General features: G+C 45.3%; 1 protein-coding gene across 3 annotated transcripts in view; it reads left to right on the plus strand.

The window, feature by feature from the left end:
- The window catches only part of AFAP1L2 (actin filament associated protein 1 like 2), a 260,437-nt gene that overhangs the window by 231,919 nt on the left and 7,044 nt on the right, over window positions 1–21,474 (plus strand). For 2 of the 3 annotated variants that reach the window (XM_030202683.1, XM_030202684.1), the window contains exons 15-18: window positions 10,158–10,320; window positions 14,525–14,689; window positions 18,896–19,089; window positions 20,008–20,130. In XM_030202683.1, the coding sequence (XP_030058543.1) occupies window positions 10,158–10,320; window positions 14,525–14,689; window positions 18,896–19,089; window positions 20,008–20,130 (645 nt within the window). Of the gene's footprint in view, window positions 1–10,157; window positions 10,321–14,524; window positions 14,690–18,895; window positions 19,090–20,007; window positions 20,131–21,474 lie in introns of those variants that run through there. The other variant, XM_030202685.1, reaches the window with a different exon arrangement.

Below are 21,474 nucleotides of genomic sequence, written 5' to 3' on the forward strand. Positions count from 1 at the left end.
TAGGTGAGCTGACCCTTCTGCTCAAAATTCCTACTGCATTTGCTATATCAGCCCTGTATGTGGTAGCTAGATATAAAAGCTTACCTATGGCTGATCTATATTGGATGTTATCTGGTAAAGGTTCTCTTACTGTTTCATCCTTCAGAAATCAGTGATCATGGGAGTGCTTACAACTTGGGCATCTTGCATACCTAAACTTTCAATAAGCTCATTTATTTTCTGCTTCTGGCTTAGAAGATAAGAACCATCATTTTGTTTCTCAATTTCTATACCAAGATAGTATGACACATTACCAAGTTCTTTTATCTCAACATTGAGGTTTAAACACTTACAATGTCCTTGTACTCTTGCTCACTTTTGCTTGCAATGAGCAGATCATCAACAAAAGCTAAAATGTATGCATATTGTCCATTTGTGCACCTAGTGTACAAGCATTTATCTGCTTCACCTTGCTTAAATCCTAAATTTGTCAATATTTCATGCAATTTTTCATTCCAACATTTTGCACTTTGCTTTAATCCATAAAGACCTTTGTTAATTTACACACTAGCTGTCTTTGTTTTGTATTTATGAAACCTGTTGGTTGTTCCATGTACAAGTCTTCAGTTATATCTCCGTGAAGAAACGCTGTTTTCACATCAATGTGTTTGACTTGCATGCCTTTTGAGACTCAATGCTCAGAAGTGTTCTGATTGTCGTGTGTTTCACTACAGGTGCAAACACTTCATCAAAATCTTCTCCATATTTTGAAGATATCCCTTTGCCACTAATCTGGCTTTATACCTTTCCACTTTTCCTTGTGCATTCCTTTTTAACTTGAATACCCATTTGCATCCTATAGCTTTCTTGCCAGGAGGTAATTTTGTAAGAATCCAAGTATTATTTTTATCCAATGCATCAATTTCTTCTTGTGCAGCTTATGCCATTCAGCAGCTTCTTCTGCTGGCATTTTCTCAATCTCATCCCATGTTAAGGGCTCTTGAGCTTCTGCTGACTTTGTTAAGTAAGACAGTCTTGGGGGTGGAACACCTTTGTTTTCCCTGGATGAGCGTCTGACAACAGGTTGGTCTGACCTTTCTGCATCCTCTATATCTGAGAGTTCTTCTCCAATTGATTCCCCTTCTCCAACTGTACTGTCTTCTTCAATGATCCTTTCTGTGTCTGCTTCCTCTGCCTGTTCCTCGTTAGATACAGGTGAGTTGCTTTCAGACATCTGCCTTGGTATGGCATTTATATACACTGGCATGTCTATTATGGTTCTAGTTTCATATTCTGGATGATAAGGCTCATCTGGGATAATCCAGCCTTTATCAACCCTTTTGTTTTCATCAAAATATGTAACATGTCTTATGCCAACAATGCCAGTTTTCAGATTCAAAATTCTATATCCTTTGTGTCCTGGAGTATAGCCAACTAAAATGCCCCTTTCTGTTGTGGAATCCAGCTTATGCCTTCTTTGCTTTGGTACGTGAGCATATGCTGTACTTCCAAATGTTCTTATGTGTGACAGGTTTGGCTTCCTACCATGCCATGTCTCATGTGGTGTGCGCTCAGCGCCTTTAGTTGGCATTCTGTTTTGTAGGTACACTGCTGTGAGAATGGCTTCCCCCCATAGTCTTTTAGGGAGATTGCTATCTGACAGCATACATCTGGTCATTTCCACAAGTGACCTAAATTTTCTCTCTGCAACAGAATTTTGCTCTGGTGTATAAGCTACTGTTGTGATATGTTGAATGCCTTCTTGTTCTAGAAATGTGCGCATGCTTTGTGAAGTGAACTCACCACCATTGTCGGTCTGAAGAACCTTTGGTTTTCTTTCAAATTTATTGCTCACCATGGCTACGTATTTCTTCAGCATGTCTGTGACTTGACTTTTTTCTTTCAGCAAATAGGCCACACAATATCTAGAGAAATCATCCAAGAATATTAGCACAAATCTGTTATTTCCCAATGATGGGATATTAAACGGTCCACATAAGTCACTGTGTATTAAGTCCAGCACTTTATTACTCCTATTTCCTGTGTATGCAGGAAATGAGGGTCTCACACCTTTTTGAGTAACACAGTCTATGCATTTCTCCATTTTACCAGCATCTGCACTTATCTGAATGCCGGTGGCCAGTTGCTTACTGTAAAGATCCTGGATCACCTTAGAATCACGATGTCCCAGGCGGCGGTGCCAGATTTCCAGACTACATTTACCATCATTCTTCCTTACTTGCGCCATATGTGAGGCTTCACCTGAAATGCTCAGTTTATAAACATCATTATGCATAAAAGCTTCAGCATACACTTCATCATTTTTAGAGATTGTGCACTTACTGTTTTCAAAATGAATCACAAATCCCTTCTTATCTAATGTAGATACACTAAGCATATTACAAACTGCTTGGGGAATATACAAGACATCACTTACAGGAATTTCTTTAACTTCATTAGACACTTTGCATTTTAAGAATCCAATCCCTTTTGCTTGGATCTTAGCAGTCCCTGCGTTTGCAGTTTGAAGAATTCCTTCTTCTGGACACATTTCCTGAAAGAAATCCTTACAATTGGTTAAATGGCATGTGCTCCCTGAATCCAAAATCCAAGTACTTTCATTTGAATTATTATTTACCATAGTCAAAGATTTTTCTACCATTAGAAAGCCCTTGTGTTTATCTTTGTCCTTCATACATTTCCTGGTTTGAAAATTCTTTAGTTCCATTGGCTTAGGTGAGCTAGAGGGAGTGTTTTGTGTTTCCTTACACCATTTAGATACATGTCCCTCCTTTCCACATGAGTAGCAAATCAGCTTGCCCTTGGGTGGAGTTTTCCCATAGCTCCGCCTTCCTCTGTTCTTTGCCAAGAAATTTGTTTCATTTCTCTCTGACTGACTTTGAGAACACATCTCCTCAGAATCATTTATTATGCATTCCTGCCTTAGTTTTGATGTTGTCTGTTCAAAAGATTGCCCTTCAATGGCCTCATTTACAGACCTAAAAACATCAAACTTCTTTGATAGTGAGGTAAAAAGAAATGCTCTTTTCAATGCATCACACATGGGAATTCCAGAAAGTTCTAGCTTTTGAAATGAAGACATAAGATGCATAATGTGATCATTACATTTACTTTTATCCCTTAATTTGGTTTCATTCAACTCTGCCAGCCAAATTGGTTGCTGCTTTGCATATGTAGTTGCATACATAGTTCTCAGTTTATATAAAATGTCCTTTGGTGTATCTTTTCCCTCCACTAATATGGCTTGTTTCTCTGAGAGAGCTTCCAAAAGCATGCACTTCACATAATAGTTTGCATTGTCCCATTCAGCCATATTTTCAGCTGTTCTGTCTTGGTCTAAGCACATATCTAATCCTTTTGCTCGAAGGAGACATATGAATCTTAATTCCCACTGCCGATAATTAAACTCAGTTAATTTAGGCACCTTGAGAGAATAGAAAAATGGTGAATTTCTTCCCTCAGCCATTTTCTTAGCCTTCTGTCTGCTGTGTGGGGGGAGAGAGAGACAGACTGAATCTTTCCTTTAAAACTTAAGAGAAAAATGTGGCCTTTTTTTCTGCCTGGTAATATTTCTCTTCTTTTTCAATTCCTGGACCCTGGGCCCATAACCCTTTTGTTGGATTATTTGTAGTAAATAATTAGCAGATTTTAGTACACACAGCTTCAGCTTTAGAAATGTTAATTTCTTTCTTCATCTCTCTCTCATTCACCCCTGAATAATTCACTGCTGAGTCACTTTAAAGTTGAAGTAACAAAACATCTGTTTACTCACAGTTTGTAGTTAGATTATAATCAGACAGGCTTATATATACATATTACTATACATTTGTCTTATCAGCTCTTTCCATGTGCTTAGATGGTAATGGATGCTCACACCACCATAGATCCTCTCAGGTTAGGAGAGATCATGAGCTCCATGTGCTCCATGTGCTGCATCTTCTGCATCTAACCCCCACAGGAAGTTGCATAGCTGTGTGACCTCTCTAAGTAATTCACATCAGAGGTCACAGAGTAATCACAGAGAAATAATAGGTGACAGGCAATGCATGCAAAATACAATTACATTCCAACAAAAAGATTTTGGACAAACTGGATGGAACGGAGGAGAGGTATGTGGCAATGGTAGCGGAACTCCAAACAGTGCAACAGAGCGTGGGGAACATCGAGGGTGCAGTACAGAAGGTGACGGAGGGGCAGCCTCAGTTAATAAAGCGCTTGTCAGAGTTGGAAGAAAGGATAGAAGACCTAGAAAACCGCTCGCACAGAAACAATTTAAGGCTAGTAGGTTTGCCGGGGTTGCTCCCAGAGAAAGACTTGAGGAAGTTTCTGGAGGCCTGGCTTCAAGAGGCGCTAGTGCTCCCAGACCTTGCTAGTGTATTTCGGATGGAGAAGGTGCATCGGTTGGGACAGCGCAAGGAGGGAGAAGATTGCCCTAGAGTGATAATTTTCAGGATACTAAACTATGCCCACAAAATACTCATTCTACAAGCAATGCGGGGGAGGGGGCGCTCAGTTGAAATATCATAATGGCCGCATTTTATGCTTTCAGGACTACTGTTTGATCTAAAACTCCGCTTTAGCCTACTATATCCAGCAAGACTGAAGGTCATGGAGCATGGTCAGGCGCACTATTTTGATCGAGTAGAAGAAGCGAGAGCATTTTTGGACAGGCTGGCGGATAAGCGCACAGATCAGGAGTGACAATTCGGCTTCATAGATGGTGGACAGGACTGAGGAAGACTTCAATCTTTGGAATATCTAACGGCACTTGGACCCAACAGCCTGCAGTTTACTATAATTTACAAGTTTTGCGGGTTATAAGACACACGTGAGCCTGGGTCTGAAAACAGAGTTGAGCTTCCATTCAGCAGGGGGCATCCGAGGCCTTTGCTACTGAATTCCTGCTAGAAATGGACTCCATAACTTGGCACTCTCTAGCATGAGTGCGAGTGGAGACTTGGATGAAACATGTGTGGTCGAATGCAGTATATTTACAACCAAACCTCAATGGCTTGGGAGACCCGACATTCAGAACATGGCTGAGGGTTGGCAGTGAACTTATGTGACATTTGCTGCCGATCATTTCTTAAGAGGGAGTTCTCAGGGTTTAATTCTGTTAAAATAGCAAAATTTGCAGTGTGCATGTGAAGGCGGGAGTGTATGGGGGGGGGGGGGTTATCCCATGGGGGGTTTTTTTCTCTCTTTCTCTCTTTTCCCCACTCCTATTAAGGTCAAAAAGTAAATGTTCCAGAGAGAGAGGGACTAACATGTCAGGTTGAGGGCAGTGAGCCTTCAACAAGGAGCCAACTTGGGAGTCGGGTCTAACTGGGGAAGAGGTTCCATGGCTCCCAAGACTGAGAGAAAGGGTGCGCAGTAGATTGGAAGCTGGTGTAACATCATTAACATGAGGGGATCTCACAATTTGAAGTTGTATGTACAGTTTACTTTGTTGGGCAACTGTGTGCTTAGGAGTGAGCAAATGTGAGAGACCCACCCATCGTTTTTGTTTTGTTTTGTTTTTTCTACTCCTCTCTTACTTTTTATTCCTCCCTTGGAGAATGATGATTAGCTCATGGGCATTATCAGTAGCGAGGGGTTCTTGGGGAAAATCTCCTAGTCTGTTTGATGGGTAGTTCTGGGCTCAGGAGCTGGGAGGTTCTGGTAGTTTAGCGGAACATGTGAGGTTATAGGGTTGGGAAGGTTCAGGAGGATGGGGGGGCGGGATGGTGTAGTGTCCAATAACTTAGGGAGAACTCAACTGGATCTAAACTTGGGGGGTTGGTTTGATCACAATCTGGGGGGGGGGTGGAGGCTGGGACACCTTTCCGGTATAATTATGGCACGGCTGATCACTAGTGGGAACTATATTCTTTCTGAGCCCCAGGGGATAGGTTAAATGTCTAGTTTGAAGTTCACTGCTTGGAATGTTGGTGGAATACACTCTCCGATCAAAAGGCAGAAGCTGTTAAAAGCTCTTAATGATAGGGGGACCTCCGTTGCCTTCCTACAGAAGACTCACCTCCACACGGTGGAACATGCAAACTTGAAAAAATGGTGGGTCGGAGAAATTTTTGAGGCGCCAGCAGTGGATAGGAAGGGGGGGAGTGGTGATCCTGATCAGAAAGTAGTGGGAGGGGGGATTTAAACGATGTGGCGGACCCTACCTTAGATCGTTCCAAGCCGACAGCTAGGACAGAATGAGGGGTCAATTTATTGAGCTCTACATTGGGTTTGGTGGATGTATAGAGGACACTAACTCAGGTGGTGGATGTAAGAATAGGCCCAATAATGATCTCAGACCATGCTTGGATAGAGTTAGGGATGCAGGGGGAGGCTCTACAATCTCAGGAAGTGCATGGAGATTTCCATCCTTGCTTTACAGGGACAGTCACTTTTTGCCATATTTGCTTACCAAATGGCAGCTTTATAGGGAGTTTAATGGAAATCATAGATCCGACCCAATCTTGTTTTGGGAGGCGGCGAAGGCGGTCCTCCGAGGAGACATAATCTCCTACGTTAGTTTCCAGAGGAAGGCGAGGCGTAGGGAAGTGCTCCAGTTGGAAAAGAGAGTAACTTGTCTTTGCAAGCAATATGGGGCAGATCATTCCTTGCGGATTAAGAAGCAATTGCTGGAAGCTCAACAAGCCCTGAATGAATTATTGCATGCGCAGGCGAAGAAGTCTTGGGCATACTACAAATTCCAGCTCTATCGGTTTGCGAACAAGAGTAGCAGATTTTTAGCCAGGCTCGTACATGGTAGAACAGGGCATCATAAAATATCCTTGATGCTAGATTCTAGGGGAGATCGGAAACACAAGGATGGGGTTATCAATAAGATCCTCTCTGAGTTTTTTGCTAGGCTTTATGAGCAACAGACGCCGCCTCCGGTAGCCAGTGAGGTATATTTATCCAGTTTGGATCTGCCCAAAGTTATGGAGTAGGAGTTAGGTCAGCTGAATGCACCTATAATGGCGGAAGAAGTGTAATGGGTAATTAGACAGAGTGCCTTGGGAAAGGCCCCAGGTCCGGATGGTTTGCGTAATGAGTTTTACAAATTATTACAGTCGGACATAAGTCCGGTTTTAGCGGATGTCTTTAATACATTCATACAATGGAAGTAGTTATCTCCGCATCTTAACATGGCTCAAATTATCGTTCTTCCGAAGCCGGGTAGGCCGGCGGACCGCCCGGATTCATATCGCCCAATCTCATTGCTTAATACAGAGGTAAAATTTTGGCCAGGATCATGGCTAATAGGTAGTCGTGAATTCTTCCCTCCTTGGTGGCCGAGCCGTAGGTGGGGTTCACATGCGGGAAGGTGACCGCGAAAAACATGAGAAGAATTCTAGTAGCTTTGGAAACTATTGGACTAGCAAAGGCTTCAGCCCTACTAATAAGCTTCGATGCAGAAAAAGCGTTTGATAGGGTGGAGTGGGGGTTCCTTTTTGGGGTGTTGGATGCTTATGGTATAGAGGGTTGGTTTGCACAGGCGGTGCGGACCCTGTATTCAGATCTGAAGGCGCAAGTGTGTGCTAATGGCATATTGTCGGATTGGTTCCCTATCAGATGGGGGACCGACAGGGCTGCCCCTTGTCGCCACTACTTTTTGTCCTAACCCTGGATCCTCTTTAGAGGGAGATTCAGAATAACCCAGATATTCAGGGGGTGCAGATAGGGAATCTTTTTTTCAAATCCGCAGCATTCACCGATGACTTCTTGTTGCTTATTACGAACCTTCAGTATTCGCTGCCACACCTAATGGAAAGCTTGACAGAGTATGGCGATTTCTCAGGGTTCCAACTCAATTTAACAAAATCGGAGGCATTGGCAAGTTCCGATATTTTACGACAGTCGTGGGGAGATGGGTTCCCTTTGCGGTGGGCAAGGGAGTCGTTTCGCTATTTAGGAATACAGTTGTCAATGGACCCATCACTCCTGTATGAGATCAATGTTTCTAAGTTGCTCAGAGAGATGAAGGAGCAGTTGTCGCTTTGGTCCATCCTCCCATTGTCTTTTTTGGGTAGGTTACATCTATATAGAATGATTGTTTTCCCGAGATGGTTGTATGTGTTACAAACCTTACCTATCTGCCTACTGCAAAGGGATTTGGTATTGCTTCAGCGGATGGTGACGAACATCTGTTGGGGGGGGGGGGGGGGGAAGGAAGCCAAAAATGAAGTGGTACTATTTGATAGGCGCCCAAAAATCAGGAGGATTGGGACTTCCTGACCTTCGAAAATATAACCAAGCATACTTGCTTCGCCACCTGCGAGACTGGTTATTGGGAACCACAACATACAGAGATGTAGTATTAGAACAGGCTTATTTTCACCCATGGCACCTAAATTATTTACTTCACACCCCCAGGGGAAGGCTGCCGGAGAGAACTCGTAGGAATGTGCTGCTTAGAACCCTTTGGTTACTGTTGAGGGCTGTGCCCCCCCGTGGAATCAATGCCCGACTAGTAGTGTATGGTTGGCTTTACAGGGGAATCCTGATTTTAGGCCGGGCGGAGACTACAGAGTTTTTCAATCCTTGAAGGAGAAGAGGGTATTTTTGCTAGAACATTTAATTAAAGAGGATGGGTCCATAATATCATCTCATGATTTTTTGAATCATTGTGCGCAGGGCCCAGGTACACTTTTTGCTTACTGTCAACTAATGCATTATGTGCATTCCTTGCCGGGGGGCAGTTTGTCCCCACGGTTTGGACGCTAGCTGAGAGAAATTTTGGAGGGAGACACTGCAGGCCAGATATCGATTTCTTGGTTTCATGGTGAGTTATGTAGGAAGTCTCAAGTCAAGGACTTACAAGAAGTCGTGGACAGGTGAAGTAAGGAGGTGGGTAGGACAATCTCGACACAGACATTACTGTCCTCTCTTAAGAGTGGCTCACGTTTGGTGCATACTGCGGAACTGCAGGAGTACCATTTTCGGACGGTACACAGGGCTTATTTCTCCCAGAGACAGGCTTTTCGTGCCAGGTTGACGGAGACGCCTTGTTGCAGAAAATGTAAGAGGGCGGAGGCAACCTTCTTCCACAGGATATGGCAATGCAGACACATTATCTTGTTCTGGACGGCAATAGCTCGTTTTCTTCAAGGAGTGGTAGGATGTGCAATTACTTTATCATTTGAGAGAGAGCGGTGTTTAGTGTGCCGTGTCTGTGGCAGGGGAGAAGTTGTTCCTGGGTAAGTCATTAATACTAGGGAGGAAGTGCATTCTAAACCACAGGATCCAGGATCGCCCTCCCTCCTTTTGGTATTGGAGGAACAAATTGCATGAACTAATGGTTTGGGAGTCTCGGGGGGCAGGTGTGTCTCCTGGGAGGCAGCGCAGGTTCCTGGCGATATGGGAGGCCTCTTTGAATAAGATCTCGCCAAGGGCAAGGAGTCAAAGATTGAATCAATTACCCTGGGTGAATTAGGTCCACTTGAGGGGGTAGGAGTGAGACACTGCACCGTAGAAGGGGGGAAGGATAGTTCTGGGGGGGAAGGGCATTGGTTATTGTCTTGGGTAAGGGATGGCCCAAGGGTAGTGGCTTCCTTTACAGTTGATGTGGGTATTGTTATAGTTGACGCGGTGTTGGGGGAACACTAGTATAATAATACATGGGAGAATTCTGCCATTGAGGCATTTGTTGGACAGTAACACTTGCTGATGTTTAAGGTGGAGAGTCGGGGAAGGTTTTTAACAATGGGGAAAGTTAGCTGGTGTTTTCTTTGTTTGTCTCTTATCAACACTTGTGTAGGTAATTTTGCAAATATGGATGCCTAGTTATTATTGGTTAATGGGGGAGGAAGGGGGGGTTGAATCAGGTTGGATTTGTCTACATTGCAGGGGGGTTGGCAGGGAGGGGGGGGGATGGAAGTTGGCTTGGTTATCCAAAGGTATTCATATTGAGAATGTGCTACATTTGTTTGTTTTTGGATTCTTTAATAAAAAAAAAAGTTTGGAAAATCTATAATAGGAAGAAAGGAAGGCCATCAAGAGTCATATTTAACCAATTAGCCCACATTACGTTTCTTAAAGGGAGCCATCTCCAGATGTGATTTCTTGTTTAGCCGCTGGCCTGGCATGAGAAGCCAGGAAAAGTCATTAGTCTATTTGCTTAAACACTAGCTACTCCCATGACTGTCTTTCTTTTTGTTGATTAGGGACATCAACAGAAGTCAGAGTCGGAAGAGTCACCACCACGACCACTTATCAAAATTCAGACCCAGCAGCAGAAAATCTCTTTCCCCCAAAGCAGCCCGGAGATAACCCCCGCCACTACGATAGTGGTCAGTTCTGCATCACCGAAAGCTAACAAGGAGAAAGGTGAGAGCTGAAGCTACCCAACAGACAGGTCCACTGTGAAAATACACCAAAATCCTCCTTACAACGCCTTCCAACTTCCGGAGCTTTCTGTAGAACTGCCAAGGAGGAGGTTGTATATCACACCAAGGGTTATGCTACTTCAGAACTGATAAACAGGAGTACTTCCAAATGTCACCAGACTCGAGTTGTATGTTGACATGTGGACATTTGACATTTTGTAAAGTGATATACTGGAAGACAGACCTCTTGTCCTGAAGGGCAACAACTGACATAAATCTCAGCTATATGTCCTCTCTCCAGAAGTTTGGCATCAGTTATTTCTATTTGTCTGGCAGTCTGCTCGCACCTGGATATCTTGACAAATCCCATGCATGTCTTTGCCTTCTTCAGCCGTTGCATTAGCTCTATTCTTGGCTTTGTCCCCACCCACTCAATAACTTCTTTCTCTGTCCATGGCCCATCCAAAGTGTTTTGCTGCCAAGACATCTAGCACAGTAGTGTAGTGAGAGGGGGGGGGGCAGACAACCTCAGGTATCATCTTCTCTTACTACACCACTGATCTAGCACACTGCTTCTTCCTTCTCGTCAACCTGCTTGTCTTCTCTGAATACAAGTCTCTTCATTCATTCATTGATAAGAAGACTGGGGTCTCCTCCAACCTTGGCAGCCTAGGCTGACTTGTTCTGTTCTCTTAGATCTAAGAAACCCTGATTGTGTATCTGTGGCCATTTCTGAGCTGGCTTCTCCCTCTCACACCTTGTTTCCCTTCCTTCTTACTTTCTGATTCCCTTCAGCCTTGCTACTATCTTGTGTCTGCAATGCCTCTTCTCAGGAAGTGGCCTCCTGCTCATTCCTCTTCCCCGCTCATGTATAAAGGGAAAGGGACTTGATATACCACCTTTCTGTGATTTTTGCTGCTATATTCAAAGCGGTTTACATGGAGGAGCATTTTCGAAAGAAACGTTCAAGTTGTGATTTGGACGTCCTTGCAAAACGGCAAAATCCAGGGGCGGGGAGACCTATATTTTCGAAACAAGATGGACATCCATCTTTTGTTTCAAAAATACCGTCAGAGACGTCCAAATCCTTAAATTTGGACATCCCTAGACATGGACATTTCTGACTTTCGGTGATTTTCGAAACCAAAGACGTCCATGTCAAAAACTTCCAAATGCAAGCCATTTGGACATGGGAGGAGCCAGCATTTGTAGTGCACTGGTCCCCCTGACATGCCAGGACACCAACCGGGCACCCTAGAGGGCACTGCAGTAGACTTCATAAAATACTCCCAGGAACATAGCTCCCATACCTTGTGTGCGGAGCCCCCTAGAACTCCTCCAAAACCCACTACCCACAACTGTACACGACTAACATAGCCCTTACGGGTGAACGGGGGCACCTAGATGTGGGTACAGTGGGTTTGTGGTGGGTTTTGGAGAGCTCGCTGTTTCCTCCACAAATGTAACAGGTAGGGGGGGTATGGACCTGGGTCCGCCTCTCTGAAGTGCACTGCAGTACCCACTAAAACTGCTCCTGGGACCTGCATGCGCTGTCGTGGACCTGAGTATGACATCTGAGACTGGCATAGAGGCTGGAAAAAATATTTTTAAAGCTTTTTTTTTAGAGTGGGAGGGGGTTAGTGACCATGGACCTGAATATGACATCTGAGGCTGGCATAGAGACTGGCACGACATATTTTGAAAGATGTTTTTTGAGGGTGGGAGAGGGTTAATGACCATTGGGGGAGTAACGGGAAGTCATCCCCGATTCCCTCCGGTGGTCATCTGGTCATTTCGGGCACCTTTTTGTGCCTTATTCGTTAAACAAACAGGTCCGGGTGAAAACGTCCAAGTGTTCGTCAAAGACGTCCTTGTTTTTTTTCGATTATAGGTCAAAGACTTCCAAGTGTTAGGCACACCCAAGTCCCGCCTTCGCTACCCCTCCGACACGCCCCCTTGAACTTGCAATGGACTGCTGCAGTTGGAGACGTCCAAAATCAGGAGAAGGACGTCCATTTTCTGTTTTATGCTGAAAGATGGATGTCCTTCTCTTTTGAAAATGGTATATACAGGTACTTATTTGTACCTGGGACAATGGAGGGTTAAGTGATTTACCCAGAGTCAAAGGGAGCTGCAGTGGGAATTGAACCCAGTTCCCCAGGATAAAGGTCCACTGCACTAACCACTAGGCTACTCCTCCACTAGCAACATTCCATGTAGAATCTCAGATAGTAGCAACAGAATCTCAAATAGTAGCAACATTCCAGAACCTCAACCAGTAGCAACAGCAACATTCCATGTAGAATCTCAAATAGGGAAAGGGAAATGAGACTTGATATACTGCCTTTCTGTGGTTTTTGCAACTACATTCAAAGCAGTTTAAATAGTATATACAGGTACTTATTTGTACCTGGGACAATGGAGAGTTAAGTGAGTTGCCCAGTGTCAGAAGGAGCTACAGTGGGAATTGAACCCAGTTCCCCAGGATCAAGGTCCACTGCACTAACCACTAGGCTACTCCTCCACTAGCAACAGTCATTCATTTATTTATTTATTATTTATTTATTACATTTGTATCCCACATTTTCCCTCCTTAAAAGTTTAGTGCAAGCTACTACTACTACTTGACATTTCTAAAGCGCTACTAGGGTTACGCAGCGCTGTACAATTTAACATAGAAGGACAGTCCCTGCTCAAAGGAGCTTACAATCTAAAGGACAAATGTCAAGTTGGTGCAGTCTAGATTTCCTGGATAGAGGTACAATGGTTAGGTGCCGAAAGCAACATTGAAGAGGTGGGCTTTGAGCAAGGATTTGAAGATGGGTAGGGAGGGGGCTTGGCGTAAGGGCTCAGGAAGTTGATTCCAAGCATAGGGTGAGGCGAGGCAGAATGAGTGGAGCCTGGAGTTGGCGGTGGTGGAGAAGGGTACTGAGAGGAGGGATTTGTCCTGTGAGCGGAGGTTACGGGCGGGAACGTAAGGGGAAATGAGGGTAGAGAGGTAATGAGGGGCTGCAGACTGAGTGCATTTGTAGGTAAGAAGGAGAAGCTTGAACTGTATGCGGTATCTGATTGGAAGCCAGTGAAGTGACCTGAGAAGAGGGGTGATATGAGTATATCGGTTCAGGCGGAATATAAGACGTGCAGCAGAGTTCTGAACAGATTGAAGGGGGGATAGATGGCTAAGTGGGAGGCCAGTAAGGAGTAGGTTGCAGTAGTCAAGGCAAGAGGTAATGAGAGCGTGGACGAGAGTAAGGGTGGTGTGCTCAGAGAGGAAAGGGCGAATTTTGCTGATGTTAAAGAGAAAGAAGCGACAGGTCTTGGCTATCTGCTGGATATGCCCAGAAAAGGAGAGGGAGGAGTCGAAGATGACTCCGAGGTTGCGGGCAGATGAAACAGGGAGGATGAGGGTGCCATCAACTGAGATAGAGAGTGGAGGAAGAGGAGAAGTGGGTTTTGGTGGAAAGACGATAAGCTCGGTCTTGGACATGTTCAGTTTCAGGTGGCGGTTGGACATGCATGCAGCAATGTCGGATAAGCAGGCCGATACCTTGGCCTGGGTCTCCGCGGTGATGTCTGGTGTGGAGAGATATAGCTGGGTGTCATCAGCATAAAGATGATACTGGAAACCATGAGATGAGATCAGTGAGCCCAGGGAAGAGGTGTAGATTGAAAAAAGAAGGGGTCCAAGGACAGATCCAAGCTAAATTGTTAACCTTTGAATCAATGAAAATTAATTCAATTAGCGTGCATTAAAAGTTTTATATTAATACAGATGTGTGAAACGAGAGATAAAAGGTCTGAAAAGCCAGAAAAATGCCCTAACAAACTGAACATTTTTGTCCTGTTTACATCCCTAAAGTCTTTCCCAAGGATGTTTTTTTTAGTCTGGCTATAAATACATGTGTTTTGAAGATCTGCATATAGCCCTATGAGATGTGTTTCCCGCTGTAAGTTTCACTGTTCTTGGACTGAGCTTGAACTGCTTACGCAATGCTGATCTGGTTATGACTCCCTGCAGGTTACATATGGTTGTAATCCCACTCTCCAGCAAAATTCTTCTTCAATATTGAAGTCTTTTCCACCAAAGCGGAGTTCGACACAGTTCTCCTAGCAATCAGACTTAACCAGTGCGATCCCTGACTGCCGACTTGCTTTCTAGTTTTACACAGGACTAACTCTGCCGTTTCCAATCCTAACATTTATAGCCGCCATTGAAACCAAGCTGGGCAAGAACAGGACAGAGGCGGAAGTGAAGAGGTACACGGAGGAGAGAGACAGGCTGGAAAGGGACAAGGAAGAAATCCGGAGTCAGCTGGCACACCTGAGGAAGGAAAGGCGGGAACTGAAAGAAGCCCTCGCTGTCTGTGCAGGTACTTCCCAAAAAAGCCATGTATCACGGGTCAAGCAGTTCGATGCTGCTCCTGTAAAGGAACACGGCTGCACAGGGAGACAGTGATAGAACCCTTTCAGGAGGTGAAAAAGTGCCAAAGGCTATGCAGCCTGGCATTCCACCAGCTTGGGGATGTATCAAAGTTTGCCATTTCTGCAGGCTTCTAGAGTTCTAGGCTGCACAATGGTTAGAACCCAAGAAAGGCTAATTTAGTAGCAGATCTTAGGGCTGCTGAGGAGTCTCAGTGGCACTCCACCATTAAGGAGCAGAGTTTGCAGGAAACCATCTTAGTTCAGAAAGCCTGGGGATGTATCAAAGTTGTCCCTTTGTGCAGGGTTCTAGAGCTCTAGGCTGTACAAAGGTTAGAACCCGAGAAAAGCCTTAACATTCTAAACTAGTAGCAGGGCTCCCGAGGAGTCTCAGAGGCCCTTAAACCTAAAAGGATGGAAGGCCACATAATGAGAAAGTAATGGATTATTCCTAGAGCAGTGCTTACATTGTATCAAGTATGGAAGCAACTTTAGAGACGGATGAGGGAAGATGTGATTGAGGTCTACAAAATCTTGAGTGGTGTAGAACGAGTAGAAGTGAATCAATTTTTTACTTGTTCCAAAAGTACAAAGACTAGGGGACCCTCAAGGAAATTCCTTGGAAATACTTTTAACACAAATAGGAGGAAATAGCGGTTAGCGTATCTGGGTTTAAAAAAGGTTTGGACAAACTCTTGGAGGAAAAGTCCATAGTCTGCTATTGAGACAGATGTAGGAAGCAACTGCTTGCCCTGGGATTTGTAGTATGGAGTCTTGCCACGATTTGGGTTTCTGCCAGGTACTTGTGACCTAGCTTGACCACTGTTGGAAACAGGATACTGGGATAGATAGACCATTGGTCTGACCCAGTATGGCTATTCTTATGTTCCTTTTCTGCCTCTAAAGCCTATTTTGCAAGAATTGATAGTTCTTTTAGGTTTCTGCAGCTGGCATGATGATTGTTGCAGTTGGCCAGGTCTTGCTGCTTCCGAGTAATTGGAACTGATGTTTCAGTCATCATGCTGTGGCTTTCTTCAGGATGTGCTGTGAGGTCTTCAGATTGTCTTTTATATAGTGAGTTCTCAAACCTGATTGGTTGGGGTTTGAGGTAGATATTTTCTAGCAAGGTTGGAGATTTTGGCAGGACTCTGGAGAGTGAGAACTGTTCCAACAAACTTCCTGCCTCAATTTCCTGCCAACATTTGTGACCAACAAACTTTCCCTCCAAAATTCACATTTGTGACCAATGAACTTTCCTGCCAAAATCTCCTTTCCATCCTAAGGAACCCACCCACCTCAAACCCCAACCAATCAGATTTGAGAACCCACTATATATGAAGTCAGACTGCAGACCTCACAGCATACCCTGATGGCTGAAACGTTGATTCCACTTACTCAAATGCAGCAAAACCCAGACAACCGCCCCGATACACTTTTTTAGTTCACATTATTATTAAAGTCAAGGTTTTGGCGACAACCATCACTTCTGGCTTTTGCTCCTTGGAGTGATATTTAGCTTTTTTGTGTGTTAAGCCTATTTTGCATGCAGAAAAGGGTTCCTCTAAGATTGAATGACTGCACACATGTGTGAAAAGCAGGCACACGGAAAGAGTGCATCAATCTTTACGTAATCTGGATGTAAGTATTCCCGGGGTCATAGTTTGGGCAGAACTGAAGCAGAGGGTAGCTATGTTACCTTTCTAAAACAGATGCCTTTTTTGGACTTCTCAGAGAGTGTCATCCTATATAATAAAACGCACCTCCAACATTCTGAAGCTGACTGCATGGCTGAGGCATTGCTGCTCTCTGTATCCATCTCCTGAATTGACATCACGTACTTCCGGGTTCGTCACAAGCAGAAGTGACCAACCACACGAGGTTTCTCGGCTTCAGAATGTTGGAGGTGCATTCTATTAAATAGGATTGGTCAGTTCCTTGAAGCACAGCCAGAGCTCAGCGTCCTGCACAGTAAAGCTCAAACACCAGAGAGAGAGAGAAGGGGGGGGCTGACACCAGAGAGGGGGGGAGGTATCTCTGTCACACACACACACTCTCTCACACACTGTCTCTCACACACTCTATGTCTCACACTGTATCACATTCAGGCCCAGATGCATGAAAGACATTGGTAATTCCCGTTCCCTACCGATTCCATAGCGAATCGGTAGGGAACGGGAATGCATCAACGATAGGGAATGCAAATGAGTTACTCGTTGTAGCTCACTTGCATTCTCTAGTCCTTCGGTACCTGAGTCGGAGAATCGGGATGTCCCTTTAGATTAGGCTACTCTTCCTGGTCTCTTCAGCCAATCAAAGCGGGCTTAGCTGGCTGTTGTCAGCGAAACGCGCTCTGATTGGCTGAAGAGACCAGGAAGAGGAGCCTAATCTAAAGGGACGTCCCGATTCTCCGGCAACCAGGAAAATAGAAAAATTTTGCTGTGGAGGGGTAAGTGGCGCGGCGAAGACTCAGAAGGGGGAAAAAAACACGAGCGCCGGCAGAACAAAAAACTGCAAAAAAAAAAAAAAAAAAGACGTCTCTCAGAAGCGCAGGGAGAGTACGTCCTTAAAGGACGCCCCTCACATGCGCTCCCTGCTTTTTTTTTTTCTTTTTTACCTTTTTTGGGGGCCCTTTTCCTTTCCGATTCCCTCACAGGAGCCCTAACAAGAGGTCATACATCTCGTTAGGGTTCCTACGGTAAGGGAATCGGAAAAACGGTAGTGCATCTGATTATAATGGGCTGCAACGGTACTGCAGCTCATTATAATAGCTTTTCAAACATTTGCATTCCGTTTTCGTTGCCTGCTACCGTGGCAGGGAAAATGCCCTTAGTGCATGCCCGGGGTGAACTACTTGCGTTGTAAACTGGCTGGAACCAGTTTAAAACGCAAGTTGTGGGCTCGTTAGGTTTTGTGCATCTGGGCCTCACTCTCTATGTGTCACACAGTCACTCACACACTCTCTTGGTCTCATACACTCAGTCTCAGAGAGAGTCTGTGTCTCACACACACTCTCTCTCTCTCACACACTGTGTCTCATATACGCACTTGCACAAACTCTCATTCTCACACACACACTCTCTCTCTCACAGACACACTCACACCCAGACTCACTCTCTCTCTCTCTCTCTCTCTCACACACACACTCGCACATTCACTCTCTCACACACAGTCACTCTCACATACACTCTGTCAAACATACACACTCCGAGGAAAACCTTGCTAGCGCCTGTTTCATTTGTGTCAGAAACGGGCCTTTTTTTTACTAGTGTTGTAATATTAATGAGCGCAATCTCATTGTAACAGCAAAGGTTGCAATGAATGGACAGACGACATTATAAAGTCCAATTCTTTAGTCCATCCACTAAAAACCGCTACTGCATATAACGCCTTGACTGCCACACAGTCAAATCAATGTGTTAATCCTTGAGCCAAGTACCTATTTAATATTGTTATCATACACTGAAATTTACATTATTGTCTACTACTACTACTTATCATTTCTGTAGCGCTACTAGATGTACGCAGCGCTGTACACTTGAACATGAAAAGACAGTCCCTGCTCGACAGAGCTTACAATCTAATTAGGACAAACAGGGCAAATAAGGTATAAGGACAAAGAGTAGCAAGATTCTGTGCAGAATCCCAAAGGGTAGCAAGATTCCATGCAGAATCCCAAAGAGTAGCAAGATTCCGGAATCCCAAAGAGTAGCAAGATTCCATGCAGAATCCCAAAGAGTAGCAAGATTCCGGAATCCCAAAGAGTAGCAAGATTCCATGCAGAATCCCAAAGAATAGCAAGATTCCGGAATCCCAAAGTGTAGCAAGATTCTGGAATCCCAAAGACTACTACTGCTACTACTACTTATCATTTCTATAGCGCTACTAGACGTACGCAGCGCTGTACACTTGAACAGCACACATCCAATAGAGAATCCTGAGGCAGGCCTTTGGACGAAACACAGGCCCATGTCGAGTCAGTAGATGCAATAGAGAACTGGACTTTGCCACCTTCGTTGTGGTTGCGGTCCTGTGCTGTTTGTGAGGGTTGTTTCCTCTTGTGTTTTTTTTTTGTTGTGTAATATTAATGAGATCACGGGGCTGAATGGAGCCTTGCACCAGTATCAGCGCCTGAATCGGATTCTTTGCTTTTGGGGCAGATAAGATTGCACTGGTGGCTCTGGAGGAGAAGCTGAGGGACGTGGAAGAGGAATGCAAAATGAAGGAGAGCCGACGGGTGGACTTGGAGCTCAGCCTGGTGGATGTGAAGGAAAACCTGCGGAAAGCCGAGGCCGGGCCAGTAACTCTGGGGACAGCTGTGGATACCACACATCTGGAGTTGGCCAGTCCAAGCGTAAGTTAGAAGCACATTATTGAGCAGCTGTGAGTGCTTTCAGCACCCTTTCTAGTTTGCTGCACCTCAATGAGATGTGTGGGTCTGATTGATTAACTTTTTCCCCCATAGAAACATGGCAGGCAATACGATGATGAGGTGCCTATATGTAGGGTACCTGGTTGGAGCTATTCCATAAAGGAAAGTAGGCATATATTTTCCATTATACAATATCAGTGTAACCCAGTATATGTGCACAGATGCAGGGGCAGACGGAGTGTGGTCTGGGCCACCCACCTGGCTGCTGCCAGACACCCCCCTGCCTTCCCTACCACCGAAGCCAACTCCCCTGCTGCCCCGGTCCTACCTGAGGGGTTAGTACATAAGTACATAAGTAATGCCACACTGGGAAAAGACCAAGGCTCTATCGAGCCCAGTATCCTATCCACAACGGCAGCCAATCCAAGGGCACCTGGCAAGCTTCCAAAACGTACAAACATTCTATACATGTTATTTCTGGAATTGTGGGTTCTGGTAGTCTGGTGGCCTCTGCGGGGGGGGCATGTTCTTTCCTGCCTGCTGCGCTGCCGCTATTCCCCTGCCTGCCGGTGACACTGTGTTTTCAAAATGGCGGCCGAGACTTCCCGTGGTAGTCTCGCGGGTCTTGACAGTCTCGCGAGACTGCTGCAGGGAGTCTCGGCTGCCATTTTTAAAATACGGTGGTGTGGGTGGGGAGGGGGAATAGGAGGCTGGGCAGGGAAGAGCATGTCCTCCCCTCCCCCCACCTCTGAGGCCATTAGATCAGCAGCAGCAGCATGCAGAGCATCCAGGCAGAGCCTCTAAGCCCCCTAGAGCCTCTGAGTCCTCGGGCACTACCCAAAACACAGGTGGCTGTTGGTTTGTAGCTCAATAATCTCTTCTTGTGTTCTGGACTCACAGGTGAAAGTCTTCAGCATTCCTCACCCTCATGACGCATCCCCCGTGAACTCTGCCATCACCCTGAAAAACAGACCACTGTCCATCATGACAGCTGGGAAAGGGACCGTCCTGCAAAAAGCCAAGGTAAGACCCCGATTTGCTGGGAATGATTATTGCTCAGCTGTTGGCTGGGGAAGAGCAGTATTCTCCAATTATTTTTTATTTATTTAGGTACATTTATACCCCACATTTTCCCACTAGTGCGAGCTCAATGTGGCTTACAATATTACAAAAGGTTACAATGCAAGGAGGGTAATGACACAAAAGTCAGAAGGACAGGAAAGAACATAAGGATAGTACACGTTGGATAAACGGGTATAGGCAATGTGAGGAAGGGGGGAGACTGAGCATTATTTGAGGGGATAAGCTTTCTCGAACAAAAATGTTTTTAAGGATTTCTTGAATAGCTGGTGGTCGTCAATCACTTTTAGATGCCTTGGTAGGACGTTCCAAGACTTTGGGCTGACGTAGGAGAAAGAAGATGAATGTAGATTAAGGTAGGATCGAGCAGTCTCCGAAGCATTTCTCGATGGTAGATCTATCAAATCTAGCATGTAGGCAGGGGCTTCCCCATATATTATCTTGTGAGTCAATGAGCAGATTTTGTAGGTAATACGGTGTACAATGGGGAGCCAGTGCAGATTAAAACGGAGAGGTTGAGCATGATCAAAGCGCGTTTTGCCTAAGATTAGCCTTGCAGCTGTGTTTTGAGCAATCTGGAGTTTTTCAATTAGCTGTGGATCCCGTGTTTAGCTTAGGATACTCTCGTTAAACTACTATGTAAGTCTCAACCTTTATCTGTGAGGATTACAGTATCACCTCTGTCCAGTAGAGGTCAGCAGTAGGACAAAGGCATGTAATACCCTGTTTCCCAGAAAGTAAGACATCCCCCGAAAATAAGACCTAGTACAGGTTTTCCTGAATTGGTAGATATTAGGCCTCCCCCGAAAGTAAGACCTAGTAAATTTTTGTTTGAAAGCAGGGCCGCCGAGAGCCGGACAAGGCCGCCCCCGGGCCGCCCCCCCCCCCCCCCCACCCGAGGTCGCCAGGCCCCCCTCCACCCACCCTCCGCGCTCCCGGAACTAACCTTCAATGCCTCCTTTCACCTTCGCAGCAAGCAGCAGCAGGGCAGACCTCTCCTTCCTTCCATGCCCCACCCTTGCGGACATTACGTCAGGCGAGGGCGGGATACGGAAGGAAGGAGTGGCCTGCCCTGCTGCTGCTTGCTGCGAAGGTGAAAGGAGGCGTTTAAGGTTAGTTCTGGGAGCGACGGAGGGTGGGCGGGCCAACCCCGATCCAACCCCGATGTTTCCCCGAAAAATAAGACAGCCCCTGAAAATAAGACCTAGTGCATTTTGGGGGGCAAAAATTAATATAAGACAGTGTCTTATTTTTGGGGAAACACGGTAAAGACACCAAAGAAAACTC

Source organism: Microcaecilia unicolor, chromosome 5 (assembly GCF_901765095.1).
Source record: "Microcaecilia unicolor chromosome 5, aMicUni1.1, whole genome shotgun sequence".
NCBI classification, from domain to species: domain Eukaryota; kingdom Metazoa; phylum Chordata; class Amphibia; order Gymnophiona; family Siphonopidae; genus Microcaecilia; species Microcaecilia unicolor.